At 38.2% G+C, this 16,606-nt stretch overlaps 1 protein-coding gene across 6 annotated transcripts in view; it reads left to right on the top strand.

The window, feature by feature from the left end:
- SORCS2 (sortilin related VPS10 domain containing receptor 2) overlaps nucleotides 1-16,606 on the top strand; it is a 536,381-nt gene that overhangs the window by 308,941 nt on the left and 210,834 nt on the right. The window contains exon 1 of one of the 6 annotated variants that reach the window (XM_063157568.1): nucleotides 10,309-10,406. The exons of the other annotated variants lie outside the window; for them this stretch is intronic. Within the exon in view, the coding sequence (XP_063013638.1) occupies nucleotides 10,380-10,406 (27 nt within the window). The 5' untranslated portion in view covers nucleotides 10,309-10,379. Of the gene's footprint in view, nucleotides 1-10,308; nucleotides 10,407-16,606 lie in introns of those variants that run through there. 6 annotated transcript variants of the gene reach the window in all.

Below are 16,606 nucleotides of genomic sequence, written 5' to 3'. Positions count from 1 at the left end.
GGATTTGATGGATGCTGTTTGATGGGGTGTGACTATGTATATGTGGAAAAAATAGGATAAAGCTTTGAGAAACAGAGTGGAACTGTTGAAAATTAAAGCTGTGGATGAAACAATGGCTTGGGATCTGGCTATTAAAGAAGTATTTGAGTTATTTACTGGCTAAATGGAGGGTAGGAGTCACAGCTTTCCAGCTGGACTGATTTCTGCTATGGTTGAGAAACCTGGGCTTTTTCACAGTTTGTATGTAAACAGAGCTGCATAAAAAAATATATAACTCCTATGTCATTGTCATATTCTAACTCCTTGTAACCCTTTAAATAAGTGGAAGGTAGGAGCAGTGTTACTGCTCTATTTGAGAATATCCTTTCTCCTAACCAGTAGATTATGTATGCATTTTCCTACAGTGTGACAGAGAAAGGTTTAGTTTTGTTTCCATCAAAACTCTTTCTGTGCATTTCTCCATTCTGTTCTTGTATGTGCAAAGCTAGAAGGAATCCCCAGCTCTTGCTGATCATGGTTTGATCTTGTTGATCATCACAGATTTGTCTTTGAATACCCTTTTGAATGCATGTCTACTAAAACATTGACCCATGCAAGCTGAAAGTGCCTCTGACATTTTTGTGTCAATTCTACTCTCTTGGAACCAATAAATATTCTACAGTCCAGTACCTGAAGTACACTGTCATTAAAGGATGCAATTGATATTACAAAAAAAAGAAAACAACCCACAAAAATCAGGCAAGCCAACAAACCTGGCTAACAATACAAGTGAACAGCAGAATGCCATGACCATGTAGGGTTCCCATGGTATGTAGGATATTTGCTCATCAAGGTAGGAGGTGTGTGAGCTAAATAGCTGCATGCTTGAACATTCTTTATTATTCTATCCTAGAATTCATTTGATGCTTAGAGATCTCAATTTAAGTTTTTGAAACTGACCTTCCACTGTGATTTTGTAGCCTAATGTGCAACTTTTGCAATCTTTTGTGCTCAGGCATACAATTATTCTGTGGAAAAATAGGCCTGTCTTTACAGTGTGCTCATTATAGATGCCTTTGTTCTGTTTTTATGAATATCCTGTCTAAAACTCATTAGTCATAAAAGCACACCAACAACTACCAAAAAGACGTGATGTTAAATTAAGTTTACTGTAGTGAAGCCAAAAATAAAATTACTAGTTGGTGGGAGTACAACATAAAAAAGATTTATGTGAAAATGGAAAAGACCTCCGAGCAACTGTTAAGAGACCATTGTGCATATGATTCTGCACTTGAGAGACATCTATTTCCCTCCCAGTAATTCTGGAAAGAGAAGGATTCCAAGCATCGTATTTTCAGCAAGGTTTTATTTGCTATTATGATGAGCAGGGGTCATTGCTTGGAGAAATAGGAGCAGTCAATCAAGAGCATGCAGCAGAAAGCAGCTCTGAAGCTGCACCTGGGGGTGGATATGCTGCTGAGGGGTGGCTGGGCAGAGGGCATGGGAATGCACAATATTCCATGCCAGGGGGGTTTAAGATCTGAGATTTTGATTTGCTATGTTTAAAAATAAGGGTAAGTTAAATTTTTGCAGAATTTAGACCAGATTGTTATTTCAAGCTCATTATTTTAAAATGTAGATTCTTAGGCCCCATTCTAAATTTAAGCCATATGCCAGAGAAAAATATGGAGGGGGTGGGAGGTGTGGATTTGCTGAGCAGGACAGTAAATAGGCTGTGTGTTTCCCTTGTCCAGCCTGCCCATGTGCTCATTGACCTGAAAGTACTTTTGAAATCCTTCTCTGCTTGAGATAACGAAGGGGGAAAAAAAACCTCAAATAATCAACCACAACTATCTGCAGTAGATCTTTAGACCCGAGTGAGACCTGAATGAGGCTTTTCTGTGTCATGACAGAGAATTTAATGTATCCTAGCAAAAGCTACAAGGGTCTTCTAATCAATAATTATGAGTACCATAAACATCTTTTTTTTTAAGGCTATACATTTCCAGGCAAATATAATCCTGGAAGATTTTCTGATGCAATATGGAACTTGCAGAATTAAATATAACAAGGAGGCAAATCATAATATATGGGATAGTGTCCAAAGGAGGTGTCCATATGAAGAGTGAATAGAAAGTTACTCAATTTGCATGAATTCTGTCACAGATAAAACAAAAAAGGAAGATGTGCTGAATCTTAACAAGATGAAGCAGGAGAAAAGATAACTAAAAATAAAAAATGGGAAAGGATTGGTAACAAGCCTCTTACTGTACTCAGTAAGTATTTAGCTGGTCACCTAATCTGCTTGGATGAAATGGGTACAGGTAAGTCCATAGAACAGAGTCAGGTTTCTGTTGAACTGGCATAAGCAAGGTTTTTGTGACTGATTTAGGTTATTTATGTAAATTTCAATAATCTTGTATATTGAGATTACTTTTGTCTAATTATTTACTGAACATCCCAACATGCCAAGAGGCTGTATCGTGTTCCCCATGTTGCAGAAGGGAAGAAATTTGGAACTCTTTCATCTTAATTCAGAATCTAATGGCAGGAACCAGGAGGTCCGTGCTAAGGAGGTGAGGTGAAAACTGCTGAACTGTATTTGACAAGAGATGAGTACCATTCGGGAGGTCTGCAAAGACTGTGAGCAGGTGTATTCCCCAAGAAAATAAAGATGTAGTGTGGGTGAAACATATTCATCATGCTTGCTGATGGTTTTTCTTCATCTCCTGGAGCCCTGTGTGTTTCCTTCTCATGTCTGCAGGGATGGAGTGGGGGATGAGTCCCAGCATCCATGCCTGCTGCTCTGCTAGCATTGTCCAGTCTCCTGATGAGTCTAATCCTACTTCTCTTCACCACCGCTGTTCAACTTCCCTTGTGCTGACCGCACAGGCTTCCCTGGCTCTCTCAGTAGCATCTCTCAGAGATGCAGCAGGACTTTTATCCCCAGAGGTGGCATGGAAGCACAGTGGAAATGAGCAGGGTTTAAATGGTGGCCATGGCCATTTTGCAGGGCTGGCACTGTGCTCAGCCCCCTGAGAATCCCTGCTGCCCCCCTGATCTGCTCCAGCAGGAGTAAAACTGATGTTAAACCAGTCAACTTCTACAATCAACCTGTCATGCCACAAGCAGGATTTCTAAACGATTGTGGAAATTAAGCATTACAGTGACTTTGATTATTCCACTCTCTTTGTGGCATTTACTAGAAGGGGTGAATGTAAGTGCTTGCTTACCTATTTCTAATTCTGAAATGAATCCTGACTCTCAGTTTTCCCAGCACCCTGCAGCAGCAGCAGCAAATGTCTACTGAAAAAGCAGCACCTGTGTGGCAAATATGTTCTAATGCAGCCTGCACCCATGTGTTTGAGCACAGTCAGCAAAAATTCTTGCAAAAATAAAACAAGATTTTAATTTATTTTTCCACACAATGTGTTTCTGCCAGAGAAAGATACTTTCTCCTGGAAACTGGAATCTCATATTTAACTAAGCCATCTCTGAAGCCTTCTTGATGTAGTCTCTTTGGGGCTTGTACTAGAGACAGATTTTTTCCATCTGTGGGAGTAATGCTGCCATCCTTTCATAGTAGAAGATTGCTATGAAATGAATGGTGCATTCTCCTTAATATTGCCTATTTGGTTTTGAGAAGGGATTTTCTGCAATCTTGTTTAAGCTTGTGACTAGCAGCAATTTCTCTCTTCACTGTTCTTTTGGTGGTTTTTTTTTGTAACCTTTCATCATCTATTTCCGCTTTTCCATTTCCTAATCTCTTTCCAAAACTCTTTCTACTTTTCTTTTTTCCACTTTTGAGCATTACTTCTTCCTACATCTCTCACATAGTTGTGGACCATATTAAAACTTTTTCTTTCATAGTTGCAGTTACTAAAGAAAAATATTATTTAGAAGAAGGTAGTTAATAGTCTATGTTTCTGTTAAAAAAATCACGGTGTTCTTGGGATGATAATAATAAAAAATCTGCTGGCACATCCTTAACTATCATTCATAAAACAAATCTCTTCAACAGTGGTGGCAGGATGATTCAGTCAGGGAGCTGTTAGCCAGCAGACCTGACATCAGTTTCTATGACCTTGAGCAAGCCTGACTTCCTATTGCCTCATACCTTGTAATTGCATTTGCCTGGTGCAAAACCACTGTGACATGACATGATTTGACACCTTACCTTGAGATCAGTTTGCAAGGTAAGGTTTTGCACAAAGTACAGAATTATTCTGGCTTAGTTTCCTTATTTATAAACTTAAGACCATAATATTGAAGTCTCTAGATCACCTATGATCCCTAAATAAGTGCTAAGTGTTTTTATGAACCCATTTCAAGATAAATGCGCATTTATCAGGTATTTTTGGTGTCACACCCCTGCAGTATTCAACAGCATTTTAAGATTTGCAGCATGCTGAAAATAATTGTTATAAATATGTTCCTGTGTTTTTAAAGATTGCTTAGCTTTTATCAGTCATGTGTGGTTCAGTACATAGGTAATAATTTGAATATGATAGTAATACTTTTATTCTCCCTGAAATGAGAAAAGTCAGCTTTTTGCCCCAAATAGAACAGGATTAATTTTTGCTGCAATTGCAGGATCTACAATTTAGAGATATTTTATTCTCAGTACTCTAAACAAAATTAGCAGTCTGGGTCTTGAATTGGCTTTCAGATTTGGCTAATATGCTCTCGTTCTTTTGGAAAGCACAAATCTGTGCAGGGAGGGTGTGGGGTGGAGGTTTGTCAGGTAGCACTGGGGAATTGTGGGTGTTTATCTTGTAAAAATCGGTGCCAAAAACAGACAACTGCAAGTTGCAGAAAAGCTGTGCTTTCAGTGTAACTATGACTACAGGAATCAGCCTGGGATCCATGGGAATAATCAAACATGTCAATTTAAGATAGTAAATGCACTAGTGTAGTTTTTTAGTGCTAATATGTGTCCTGATTTTTTTTATTTAACCATACCCATGAACAATTTTTTTTCACAGACTGCATCACTCAGTGTTTAAATGCTTTGATGCAGTGCTGGCAGGCATAAATTAGTGGGGTTTGGCTAAAGTTACAGTCTGTCCATGAGAATAATAGTGTCTCATACTTTGTTCTTTCTGTAAGCTCCAGGAAAGGCAATGGTTCTCTTACCTGCTGCTGCTGAGGATTTCAGAAATGCTTCTCTGCTCTGCAAAGTGCTGTAGCACTGGAGCAGGAAGTCTGGGTCTATATTATTCTTTTTACATATTTGCTGTGTAAGTCTCAGGGATGCAGGATTTGTGCCAGGCTTTGGGATTGCAAAGCAAAGGCTCCTTAGAAACTCTTCCATGATGTATATTATTGCAAGGCCCAGCTGTAACTTTTCACTTGACTCAGGCTGACAAAGTCTATAAAAGTGTCTGTTCTGGACTAAATTTCCATTCAGGAGGTACTAATGTATTGCTGGGTTGCAGGACCATATTAAAACCACTTGTGTGCTGCACTCTGCCATAAGATCTCAGAATTTTACGTGCATGTGGATGACTTGGCGTCTCCTGTTAATAACTTTGGGAATTCCGGAGAGGTTATAAGATTTCCCTTTTACAGATGTGGAAACAGAAAGATGTAAATTATTTGCATGGGAAAGAAATTAGAGAAATTTAATAATATGCCACACATCTAAGCCAGTCTCTCAGCTTGAAGAGTAGTCATGAAAACAAGCCTTTTTCATCGCAGCAAAATATTAATTAAATAATTTACATTATTTCCAGTTTACAGAGGAGTTTGGGCTTGTGGAAGGTCTATCAATACCATAAATATCAGTAGTCAAATATATGAAAGTATATTTTGATGACCAAAAACAAATCAGAAAGTTTGTTATTTCCACAATCAAAGACTAAAATTTAGGAAGTATTTTCAATGGTAAGATCATAATTAGCTTTAAGAGGGATAAAGTAGATTTTTACACATTGTATTGTTTTTTAAAAATATATGAAATAGGTGAAGACACATAATTTGATTAAATATTCATCTATCTGTTATCTAATATGAAATATGTCAGGATAAAAGATGTAACTTCTAAGTCTAAATTTCTTAACTTTGTAGAAAGTTACTCCATGAAGATAATGAGTTTTAAAGCTTTTCTAAAGTGTTTGAGGCAATTTGAACTACATATTTAAAAAGTTATACTCAGAAATGAAGTAGAGAATTGAATTCACACCTAGGACCTTAATTCTAGATACTCAGTTGGAAAACATTGCCCCTGTGTTTCTGCACAGTTCACAGAATTCAATTTTTATTAACACTTGTATAAGCCATTCACCAGGTCAAATACCATTATCACATGGCTGTATAAGGATAAGATCAGAAATTTTTACCAAGACTGAAAAGTTCTGAAAAAAAAAATATATCTTTACTTCCAAATTAAAATAAAATGCCTGTAAAAGTGTTCATGGTGCTAAGATAAGGAAAATCAATGAGATGAAGTGGAATATTTTGTTTATGTTGTCACCATTTTAAATGTAGTGCTTTAAAATGATGTCAAGGTTTGCTTATAAAAATAATAAATTTTCCTAATTAAAATTAGCATTTGGCTTGGGAAAGTAGTCAGAATTAAAACATGCATTATAAACATTGCCTTTGCTACTTCAGCATTTTCTGGTCCAAATTTATTTTTTTCTGAAAGTGCTTTGACATTTTAATAGCCTGGTAAGTGCCACAACCTTACACATTTTTACTCTGATAAGTGCTAAATTTTTGACTTATATAATATTTATAACTCTGAGTTTACTTCCAAGCTATAAGGGATACTTCTTTGCTTACGTATTTTCCTCTTTTTTTGATTCATCAGTAGCGGCATTCTCCTCTTCCCTCCATTTTTTTTTAACCAAGATCTTAAGAGGCGAATTCATTAGGCTGAAGCTCACAGTCTACAGGTGACACGGCTCTGGTTTTCTATCTTGTGTTCAGTGGTCCATGATTTAGGTAATTGCCAGTTATTTATCTCTTTTGAGCATTTTGATAGCATGCTGTGTTTTGTTTGTGGTGTTTTTTTACCATCTCTCTTGTCTGCACTCTGAGAAAGAAACTACTGCAGCTTGTCAATGTTTGAGGTTGGGCACTTTGCTGTCCCTTAACGCTGCTCTGTCAACGGCCACAGCATTTAAGCCATGATCCAAATATCACCCAGGATAAAAAGGGACTAAGTCTAAGTTTTTAAGTGTTCATGATAGCAAATAAGTTTATTTAAAAATCAGCAAATGATGTGGTGACAGAATGCCAAGAGTCCCCCTTCCTGCCTTCCCTCATCTTCAGCTAACAAAATTATCCCAGAGAGCATTACAGCTGTAAACTGGCAGTGACATCTACTGTGGCTTTTACCAGAAATCTCCAAACAAGGTCTGTTCTCAAGGCTATAGGCATTTTTGCTAGATCTTAGGAAAATTAAGAATAGAGTAAGAATGCACAGTAAATTTTCTGTTTACTTTTAAATCCAGTAAATATATGTTGACTGCTGCACACTAAGATGATTATAGTTTCCAGCTTATTTTCATTTCTTAAGGAATTGTAAACATCAGGAGGAAACCTTCAATTTAGGGTTGCCCAGCTCTGTGGTAGTATGTTATATGGTAATCAGATGTACTCCAGTTTGATGACCTTTCATCTAGGCTTGTTGTTTAGCAGTGCACAGTGCTGCAATCTGGCCTTTCATGTGTTTTGAGTATTGATTTTTCAGATAGCAAGAACTGGAATAGTAATCTGGGGAGCTCTGACCTGTTAGCTTTTATTCCTTGTGACTCTAGTAAGCTTCTGAGAGTGGTGGGTTGATGGAAATGGCACATCTCTCCCCAATTTCCTTTTGTGAAAACTCCAAAAAAAAAAGTGTTTCCCTAGTGTCTCTTCCTCAATCTTTCCATTCCAGCTTATTTTCATCCCAATTCTCTTTTAGTCCTCCCACCCTTCCAATTGCAGCTTGACCTGGAGGGGGCTTTTCCTGGCACACTAGGAGCAGCAGCAACATTAGCTCAGCCTGTATGGCTGGGCAGCCTTGCATGGACACTGCTAACTACTGCAGCACTGAAAACTGAGGGAGTTGTACCATGGATGAAAATTTGCACATCAGATGCAGTTTTAGTCAATAATCACCTCAAACTGGTGCTCTGCTTTCAGAGTGTCTTATCTGCTTCCTTTGTTCAATTTAATGTCCTGGCATTATTTTGGTCAAACCTCTATGTAAACTCCTTCCCTTCCTCCAGCTCCAGGGTATGAATCCCCAATTCACACTGGGGTACCATAAAATTGCAGAATTAATTTTATTGGAAAAGACCTTAAAGATTATCAAGACCAACCATAAGCCTAACGCTGCCAGTGCCACCACTAACCCATGTCCCTAAGTGCCAGGGACATGACTCCCATGAAAGGCTCATGAGGCAGGACCGGGCACTTTCACCTTGTTAAACCTCATGGAGTTACCTTGGCCCATCAATCCAGACTGTCCAGATTACTCTGCACAGCCTTCCAGCCCTCTGGCAGATCAACATTCCAGCCCAACTTGGTGTTATCTGTGAACTTACTGAAAGTGCACTCTTTTGCCAGGACTGGTTGGATCAGATGATTCCAGAGGTCCCGGCCAACCTGGTATTCTGTGATCACCCATCCAGATCATTGATGAAGATGTTAATGATCTGGATGATGGGAATGAGTGCACCATGGTGATGGGTGGCTTCCAAATTAAATAAGTGTGATGATGGTTGCTGTGAGACTGGTTCTGTGTGAAGAACCCATTATCTGGATGAAATGCTCTTCACATATGAGCAGTAGTGCCACAAGGGGCTGAGCTGGTGGCTGCTGTCAGTACTCAAAGTTTCTAAAATAATGTCACCAGACCTCTTTGTAATCTTGGATATACTTTCTCAAACTAAAAATCTCTTCCTAAATGGTGTTCTCTTATGGGAATGAGGTTACTTACTGACCATTTCAGAATACAGTCTATTGTCAATGTTTGTTCATCACATGTAGTGGTGGGTATGCAGTATTTATAGTCTTTCCATAAGGATTGCTGTTGGGAATAGCAGAGTCACAACTGATTACCTCAGCTGCTGCCTACAGAAGCCAGCTGAATTATCATACCTTGGTTGCAATAATCTAGGCTTGTTTAGAAGTACATTACCCAGTAAACACAATGCAGTTGATGCCGTTTTGCAGAGACCCCACTCATTTCAGAAGTCTCAGGAGACAAAATAATTTATTTCTGTGGCTGATTCGCTGAACAAAAGAGAAGCTGTTTATTATCTGAAGTAACAGGACAGCATATGTTTCACTGCAGTGTGGCTGGCAGCCTAGAGCTTTGAAAAATATGTTCCTGTCTTCAGGGGAGCATAGACATCAACTTTGTGCATCTCAGGAGGTGTTAAAGCAACATCTGATGAGTCAAGTTGCAATCAAATGAACCTTGCTAGGGAAGAGCAGGCAACGAAGTCAAGGTTTTGGCAAATGCCATTTTATCTTTACCTTTTATAATCAGAGAAAATCTCCTGTGATTTCTTACAAATTTTCTTGAGCTTTACAATAAAGAAAGATGTCCTGAGCTATTCTCTTTGTCACCCTAATTTCAACTATCTTGAAATTTTAACCTCAGAAGTGAAACAAAAAGGTAAAGTACAGTTTGTATTTTAGCTTCTATTCACATTTGTATTTTAGTTTCTATTCCCTTACCTATTAAAAATTATTGAATCCGTCATCTAAGACTTCCTGAGTTAGTCACCTGTGGAAACTGTCTTTATTCTGGAAGAATAAATTGCAAATTTTCATTTTTATCATTTTTGAAGACATTTTGACTGCCAAACAATTATCTTGAAATGTTAGTTCTGCAGATTTATGTAGTCTTCAGTTTGTTGTGTTTGTGATCAGATATGCCATTCCATCTGTCCTCATGATTATAAGATAGGTGGCCATTTGGGCACTTTAAAGTTTGTATTTTCTGGTAGAAGACATCAATGATGCCCACATTTTTAGCACACTCACACTAGTAAACAGGAAAAATATGGTAATTAATCATTAAAGGCTTTTTGCACCCAACAGCTTGCAAAGCCTTTGAAAAACAGCCCTTGTACAAGATGAAAGGTGTGTGAAAAGGTTTTCAAAGTCTGTATGTTTCTAGCAGGTCAGGCAAAGAGGAGAGACTTCATTTGCTGCTGATGAAAACAGCCCCAACAAAAGAAATAACAGTGAAGTCTGTGGAGGCGTTATGTGCTTTGGTTGGATCTGTAATTCCATTATGCTGAGTAAAAGGAGTTTCACAGAAGAGCCTGAAGCACTGATTCTTCTCTGAAAGAACAGGGAAAGAGAAACCATATTCTGCCCAGATCTGTCTGGCTGAAGTTGGAAGCACAACTTCTTCTTGTTGGAAGCTGTGGATAGCTCCACAATATCTAACTATGGATGATGCACTCAAAGAGCCTCAGGTGGGATCATGACACATAAATTAACAGAAAACCAAGACCATATCCAAGGCTCAAACTGTTCTGATCTTCTGGAGTAATTAACAGCTTCATCACTTCACCTTGTCCACCTAGTACAGTTATAAACCAACCAGTCCTTACCCTGGTGCCATGCATGGCACATCCAACTAGAAGCAATTGCAAAAGGGTAGATAACTTGGAGACCTGATCTTTACATTTTGCTTGTTCTCAGTCAAAACTGTTGTGCTTAGTTTCCTACCCTATCCTTTCCATTAATTTTGAATTACTGGTTCTATTTGCTGAACAGGCTGTAAGCAAATGGGGAGACATGCCTTGGGTATAAGGTCTCTCATTTATGTTTATTTTTTACCTCTGAATTCCTCTTTCCATACAGAAATTGTGTTTATAATGGAAATTAGAAAGGATCTAAGTAAATCCTTTCTTCTTCTCTCTGGTTGCCATGTTAAGGAATTATCACCAAAAGTAGAAACACTGACCTTCTCCTTATTCAGAAATAATAGAGAGAATTAATTCAACCAGTAAAGTGTATTTCAGTACATGTAGGACAAAACTACTTTTTTGTGCTATACCTATTACATCCTAGGGGAATTGTCACATTAGGATGGCTAATAATTGCCTTCCTGAATGATCTTTTATTTTGTTGGCAAACCTCAGGCTGTTGCATGTTTATTTCAAGGTAACAGAGAGATTAATTCACATGACATTGAGTTCTTTTGCCATCTTTATATTCATGTTCTCAGAACCAGTGGTTTGACTGGTTTATGGGTGATAGTAATTAGTAGATTAAACAGCATAAACAAATCTTTTTAATATTTTTACTACTTTTTTTTTTTTTTTTATTACTCGATGACTGTGAGCAACAAGGAAGAGCATCACAGGTAGTGTGTTGCTCCCAGTGGTGCTACAGGATCTAACCCAAGTTTAATAAAATGTAAATTAGCTGAGTTTACTCTTGAGGATGTAAGTAAAGCAGCATTTATCAAAATATTGTACAAAACTTCTGCTATGTTTCTTGTTCCACCTCATATGTTATCAACCTTCTTGGAGCATCAACCTTTAGTCTGGCATTAGAACTGGAGTGTTGAAATAGTTTCTTAGTTGTTTTATGCACTATGACTTTATTTATTAGCAGATTATAGTCTCATGACATGGGTTATAGTTGGAGGTACATGATATACAATATAAATATAGTAAGAAGTGTCACTAAAGCTCATCCTTGATTAAGATTTTATTTTACTCTCCTCTTAACTAGGATTGACTGGATCACAGGCCATTTCATTTAAGAGGCTGTATGTGAGAGCTTTGTTGATTTTTAATTTTCCTCCATTGATTTTCAGCATCCAGAGAGCACTTGTTCTCTAATGGCTCTCTGTGTTGGTGTTTGCTTGCAAATTGAAGTAAAAGATAAATGGCTTTCAGGGTAATACCTCTCCAAGGGCTTCCACTTAAGGGCTGGTGGCTGTTAGCAGAGCTCCATTATGTTTAGAAAAGTTCTGTGCTCAAACAAAAGTATTCTTGAGCCTCTTTACTGTGGTAAAATTGTTTTAAGTCTGGTGTGGCAACAGTCTCTAGCTGATCTATAAATCTTTGCAAGGAATAGCCCGTTTGTTCACATTTTTCTAACTAAAATTCTCTGCACTTTTCTTTTTTTGTTTTAATAGGAATTTAAATATGTTCCTTGCTCATGTTTTTCCCACAGCAAACAATTGATTTTTCAATAAAAGAGAGGAATAACTGTTGCTGGTATTCGCTTGGTTTTTAACAAGTATTTGTGCTAAAATGCAGTGCTAAGTTGAAAGTTTTGGCCTGCCTATTGAGCAGCAATATTTTTGAAATGGCTATAAATTGACTTTTCAATATCTTTGCTTGCTTAGGAATGTTAACCTCATCAATAGCATAAGTTGCTTTATATTTGTGTATTTCAAGCCATCTTGTACACTGTTGCTGTGATATATCATTGCATTCAGTAATAATGTTCTGTCTTATAACCACTGCTAATGAAAGGATGCTACTTAACACCCCTTGCCCATTGCCTCCTCAGACCAAGCTTGATTATTTAGAAAATATATATCCTTATTCTAGGCTTGTGTTAGAAAACCATGGAAAAAGAATTGTGAGGCTCTAGGAGCTCCAGGAATATGATCCAATGGCAGCATTTCTTCCCATCATCTTCACTAGAAATGACTGCTATTTATTGCCTCAAAGTCCTGTTTTAGTGCCAGGTAACAGTACCTGCAGCTTGTACACAGAGACTGCAGTATGTGTTGTCGTGCAAATTTCAAAATTGGCCTAATAAAATTTTTAAGAGAGGTTGCCTGTTAAACATATATTTCTTATACAGAGTCCACATGTCTTTTTGGTTAGGGTTTCAGCTCTTCAAATGTCCTGTACAATCAGTAAGGACTTGGCTTAAGGGACCTCTAATACATACTTGTTACTCTGTGTTTTTCGTGCTATTTGTCAAGCTTAATTCAAGCAGCTTCAGCAACAATCTAAAGATTCATATTCAAATGTCTTGATCAGGACTGAAACAGCTTAACAAACTACCCCATTAGCATATGGGTCTGAGAAATTAAAGACACAGTCTGGAACAGAGAAGCTACAAATCCTGGGCTCTTCTCCCTGTTCTGCTGCTGTGTTATTTTATATCTCTAAGATGAACATCAGAAAAGCCTCAGCAATCCCCTCGCCCTACCGAGCATTGGTCACAGTTTCATCTAAACCCTGAATTTCAGGTTGGTTTCTGTGTTCTGCTGCAGCTGAAGTTTAATCTGGTCATGTTTGGCACTAGGCAAGTGGATGATGCTATTGACTTCAGTGCAGTGCTTAAGGTTAAGCATTTGCACAATTGCCTTTGGGAGCTGGGGAATAAAATGGAATGTGCAAAAATTAATCTTTAGTAGAGGAGTGGGACAGGAACCTCTCCGTATCTTAATTTGTAAATAAGAAGAGTAGTTGTTTTTTTGTTTTTTTTTTTTTTTCTCCAAGCAAATCAAGTCTCTGTTTTACAGCAAAATGCAATTTATCTGAAGTCTTCTCTTAGCTCTTTTTTTTAAAGTTATAAATTGCTGGTGGCTGTGTGTGTCACAAGGCACACAGAAATCTTTTGCTGGAGGCTTTGTTTCAAGCTTGTGGGGCTTTTCCTTCTCAGTAGTCAGACACATTACATCAGACATGCTTTTGTTTTGTTTCACCAATGCAGTTTTCAGGGTGACCTCTGCTGAGATAAAAGGACTAAAACCACTGTGGTTTTTCCTGAAGCAACACCTTCTGCAGTTCATTGCCTTGACAGCAATTGCACACTTCCAAAAAGAAACCAAACCAGACCAAGAGCAGACCTGGCACAGCCACTGCCTTTCTGTTCCCTCCTTTATTGCTTGTGAATTAGAGCAATGTTAAGTCTTGAAATACAGTAGTACATGTAATGACTATAGTAATGATTGAGAAAAAACACTGACCTGTTATTCCTTGAGGAATTAAAGGAGTATCACATTGCTGCTACCTTTCTGGTCAGCTGTTCATTGGAGGCTCTTCTGGAAGAGTTTGAAATTTGGGCTATATCTTCACTGCATGGTTCAGTGCTGTTTAAACTCAGGCAAATGTAGTGTGAAGGGGTTTGAAATTCTGCCAATAGTAAGAGTTGGATTTAAGCTACTGTTATGGAAAGCACCAGCAACACAGGGAAGACGTCCATGTTTAGACCATGCAGAGGAGACACAGCAGCTGGTTTGTATTGCAGGGATACTCATGTGCTGGGGATCTGTCCCAGAGCCTCATTTCCCAGTGTGTGAGTTTAAATATGATTTTAGGCCAGCACAGAGCTCTTAGAGACAGATCTTCTCCCTCTCCCTCCCTCCTAAAAAGAGTGTAGCAGGTTGGCCTTCAAGGAGCTCTTCTGGCAAAGTTATAACCCCCAAATGATTCAAGGGGAAAGACAGCCAAGGGATTTAAGTGAAATGAGTCCTGATGTCTTTTCTGTATGTCTTTCAAATAGAATCTGATGCAGCATCCTTCCTGCAGGAGAGGTTTGTTGCCCAGGATGCTGTGGAGGAGGCTGGCTGTTCCACTCATGCTCTAGGAGCTCCTGCTCTGTAGGGATGTAGCAGTTTTTGGTGAGAGTGTAGGGTTGGGTGTGTTTACCTTTGTGGAGCTGTGAATGGCTAATTTGAAAGTCAGGGGATAGAGAAATGAAACCTCCATCTCTTGTGGAAGTGGCAAATAATCTCTCTTGTGAAGGTGACTCGGTTTACTCTCATTGCAGTAGAAAGTAGGAGATTTTTAAAGTGGTGTTAGACCATATCACAATCCATAAATCAATCCATGTTCTTTGAAATGGAGTGTGGGGTGTGAGGTGTGTGCATGTGTGTGTTAATCAGCAATGGAAGCCCTAGAGCATTTAATTGGAAACAGCTAAAAGTGATATCAGGGAATAGTCCTGGAATAAGACTCAAATGAATAAAACTGTGAATATATTTCATGATACTTGTTTTTAATCAGATGCCTAGCAAGGGAGTTGAAGGAGGGCACTGGAGTGGTTTGAAGCTGAAAATCAAGCATTTTTATGGAAATAGACTCATTAAAACTGCCTGTTATAGAAGGGCAACTGTTTTTCTGTGAACATGGTATTTGTTCAATAATTGAAATATGTTCCTAAAAAGGAACTATTCTTTTCAGTTTTCTTTTTTTTTTTTGTTTTGTTTTGTTTTGTTTTTTGGTTATGTGATTAATGAATGCCATTTATCAGTAGACTAGATACCTTACCCCAGAATACCTTGAACATATCTACCTGCCTGTTACTGAACTGGTAATGTAACCAACCCAACCTGCAAAATAAAGGTTTATTTCATTACCTATAGATAAATTAATGATTTGAATCAGTAAGTAGTGATGTGGTTCTACATCACAGCTGCATTGTCTGATGTTGATGAAGTAAACTCAAGTAGCTTGAAGTTATTTCTGTTTTTTAAAATACTTTATATGATCTAGTAGCTATTTTTGCAAGATTTTAAAAAAAATAGTTTTAAAGCAGTTCTTTCACTGCTTGAGCAGGGGTCTCATGTGGAGGCCTCCTAAGGTCTGCTGGGTTTCTGGGGTGACTGAGTGCCCCACCCATTCAGAATTCACTTTCGTGTGTTTTCCAGTCAGAGTATGATTTAATTAATGTGTATTTATTTTTAATTGTTTAACTTAAATTCAAAATTGCATAAAACTCTTTCTCATACAAGATGAGCAGTGTGAGTCATTTATATATAATCTGGCTTTATATTGCAGAGTCAAAGACATCACGAGAAAGGAAAATGCTGTGCAACCTGCAGTATAAATCCTTAAAATAGATCCTCTGAGTCTTGAAGTCACCAGTTTCACACAGCTCACTGTAGAAAAATGTGTTGGTTCAATCCTCCAGTTGGCCAGAATACCCATTTTAAACATTTATTTATAATTTCCTTGACATCCTTTCTCTTTTGTTCAGTTCCCATCTGAACTAGACCTTTCAAGGTTGCAGCATTTTCTCCCCTCTCCTTCTCTGATGGGACAAAAAGATTGCTCCTGTCCTGTTTCAAGTGAGACAAGAATCATTGCCTTTTTAGGCTGAGAGCATTTTAGTTTCTCCAGGGATGGAAAACCATGCTGTTGTAAGCAAGATGACCCAAGTTCACTTGGTTTGGTTGCATTATGTATATTGATATTGGTTCTTTTGTCACTTGGCTGACTTTTTACTTAACAACCTTCCTGTTTTGAAGTCTAGCAGCACGCTGGAGACAGCTGAACCTGAGAGGCACTGGTGATCTCCTGTGTGGGAGTTAAGGGTGCCTGAAGCTGTGGTTTGCAATTCAGTAAATGCTGGGGCAGATGCCTTTATTTATGGTTTCCCTTTAGGCAAAAGGTTTGCCAGCTCCTTTTGTAGCAAGTTCACTGATGAAAGAGAAAGACACAGTGTGCACAGGGAGTATTCACCCCTCTCCACAGCCACCCACTCTTCTGCAGAATTTTTTCTTTTTCTATACATTGCATTATTTGCCGTTTATCAATGTTTGTTTTATTTCACCTTTTCAATCTAGTTTTGTTTACAATGTGTCTATGTAGGTAAACTGCTTTACACCTTTCACTTAAGTGAAGTTAGACAAATTTGTGTAGGTCATGCCAAATTGCATGTCAGGTGCTGGAATGTAATTTTTCATGGA

The sequence above is a fragment of the Melospiza melodia genome, chromosome 5 (genome assembly GCF_035770615.1).
Source record: "Melospiza melodia melodia isolate bMelMel2 chromosome 5, bMelMel2.pri, whole genome shotgun sequence".
NCBI classification, from domain to species: Eukaryota; Metazoa; Chordata; class Aves; order Passeriformes; family Passerellidae; genus Melospiza; species Melospiza melodia.
This window is presented reverse-complemented; position numbering and strand designations above follow the sequence as displayed.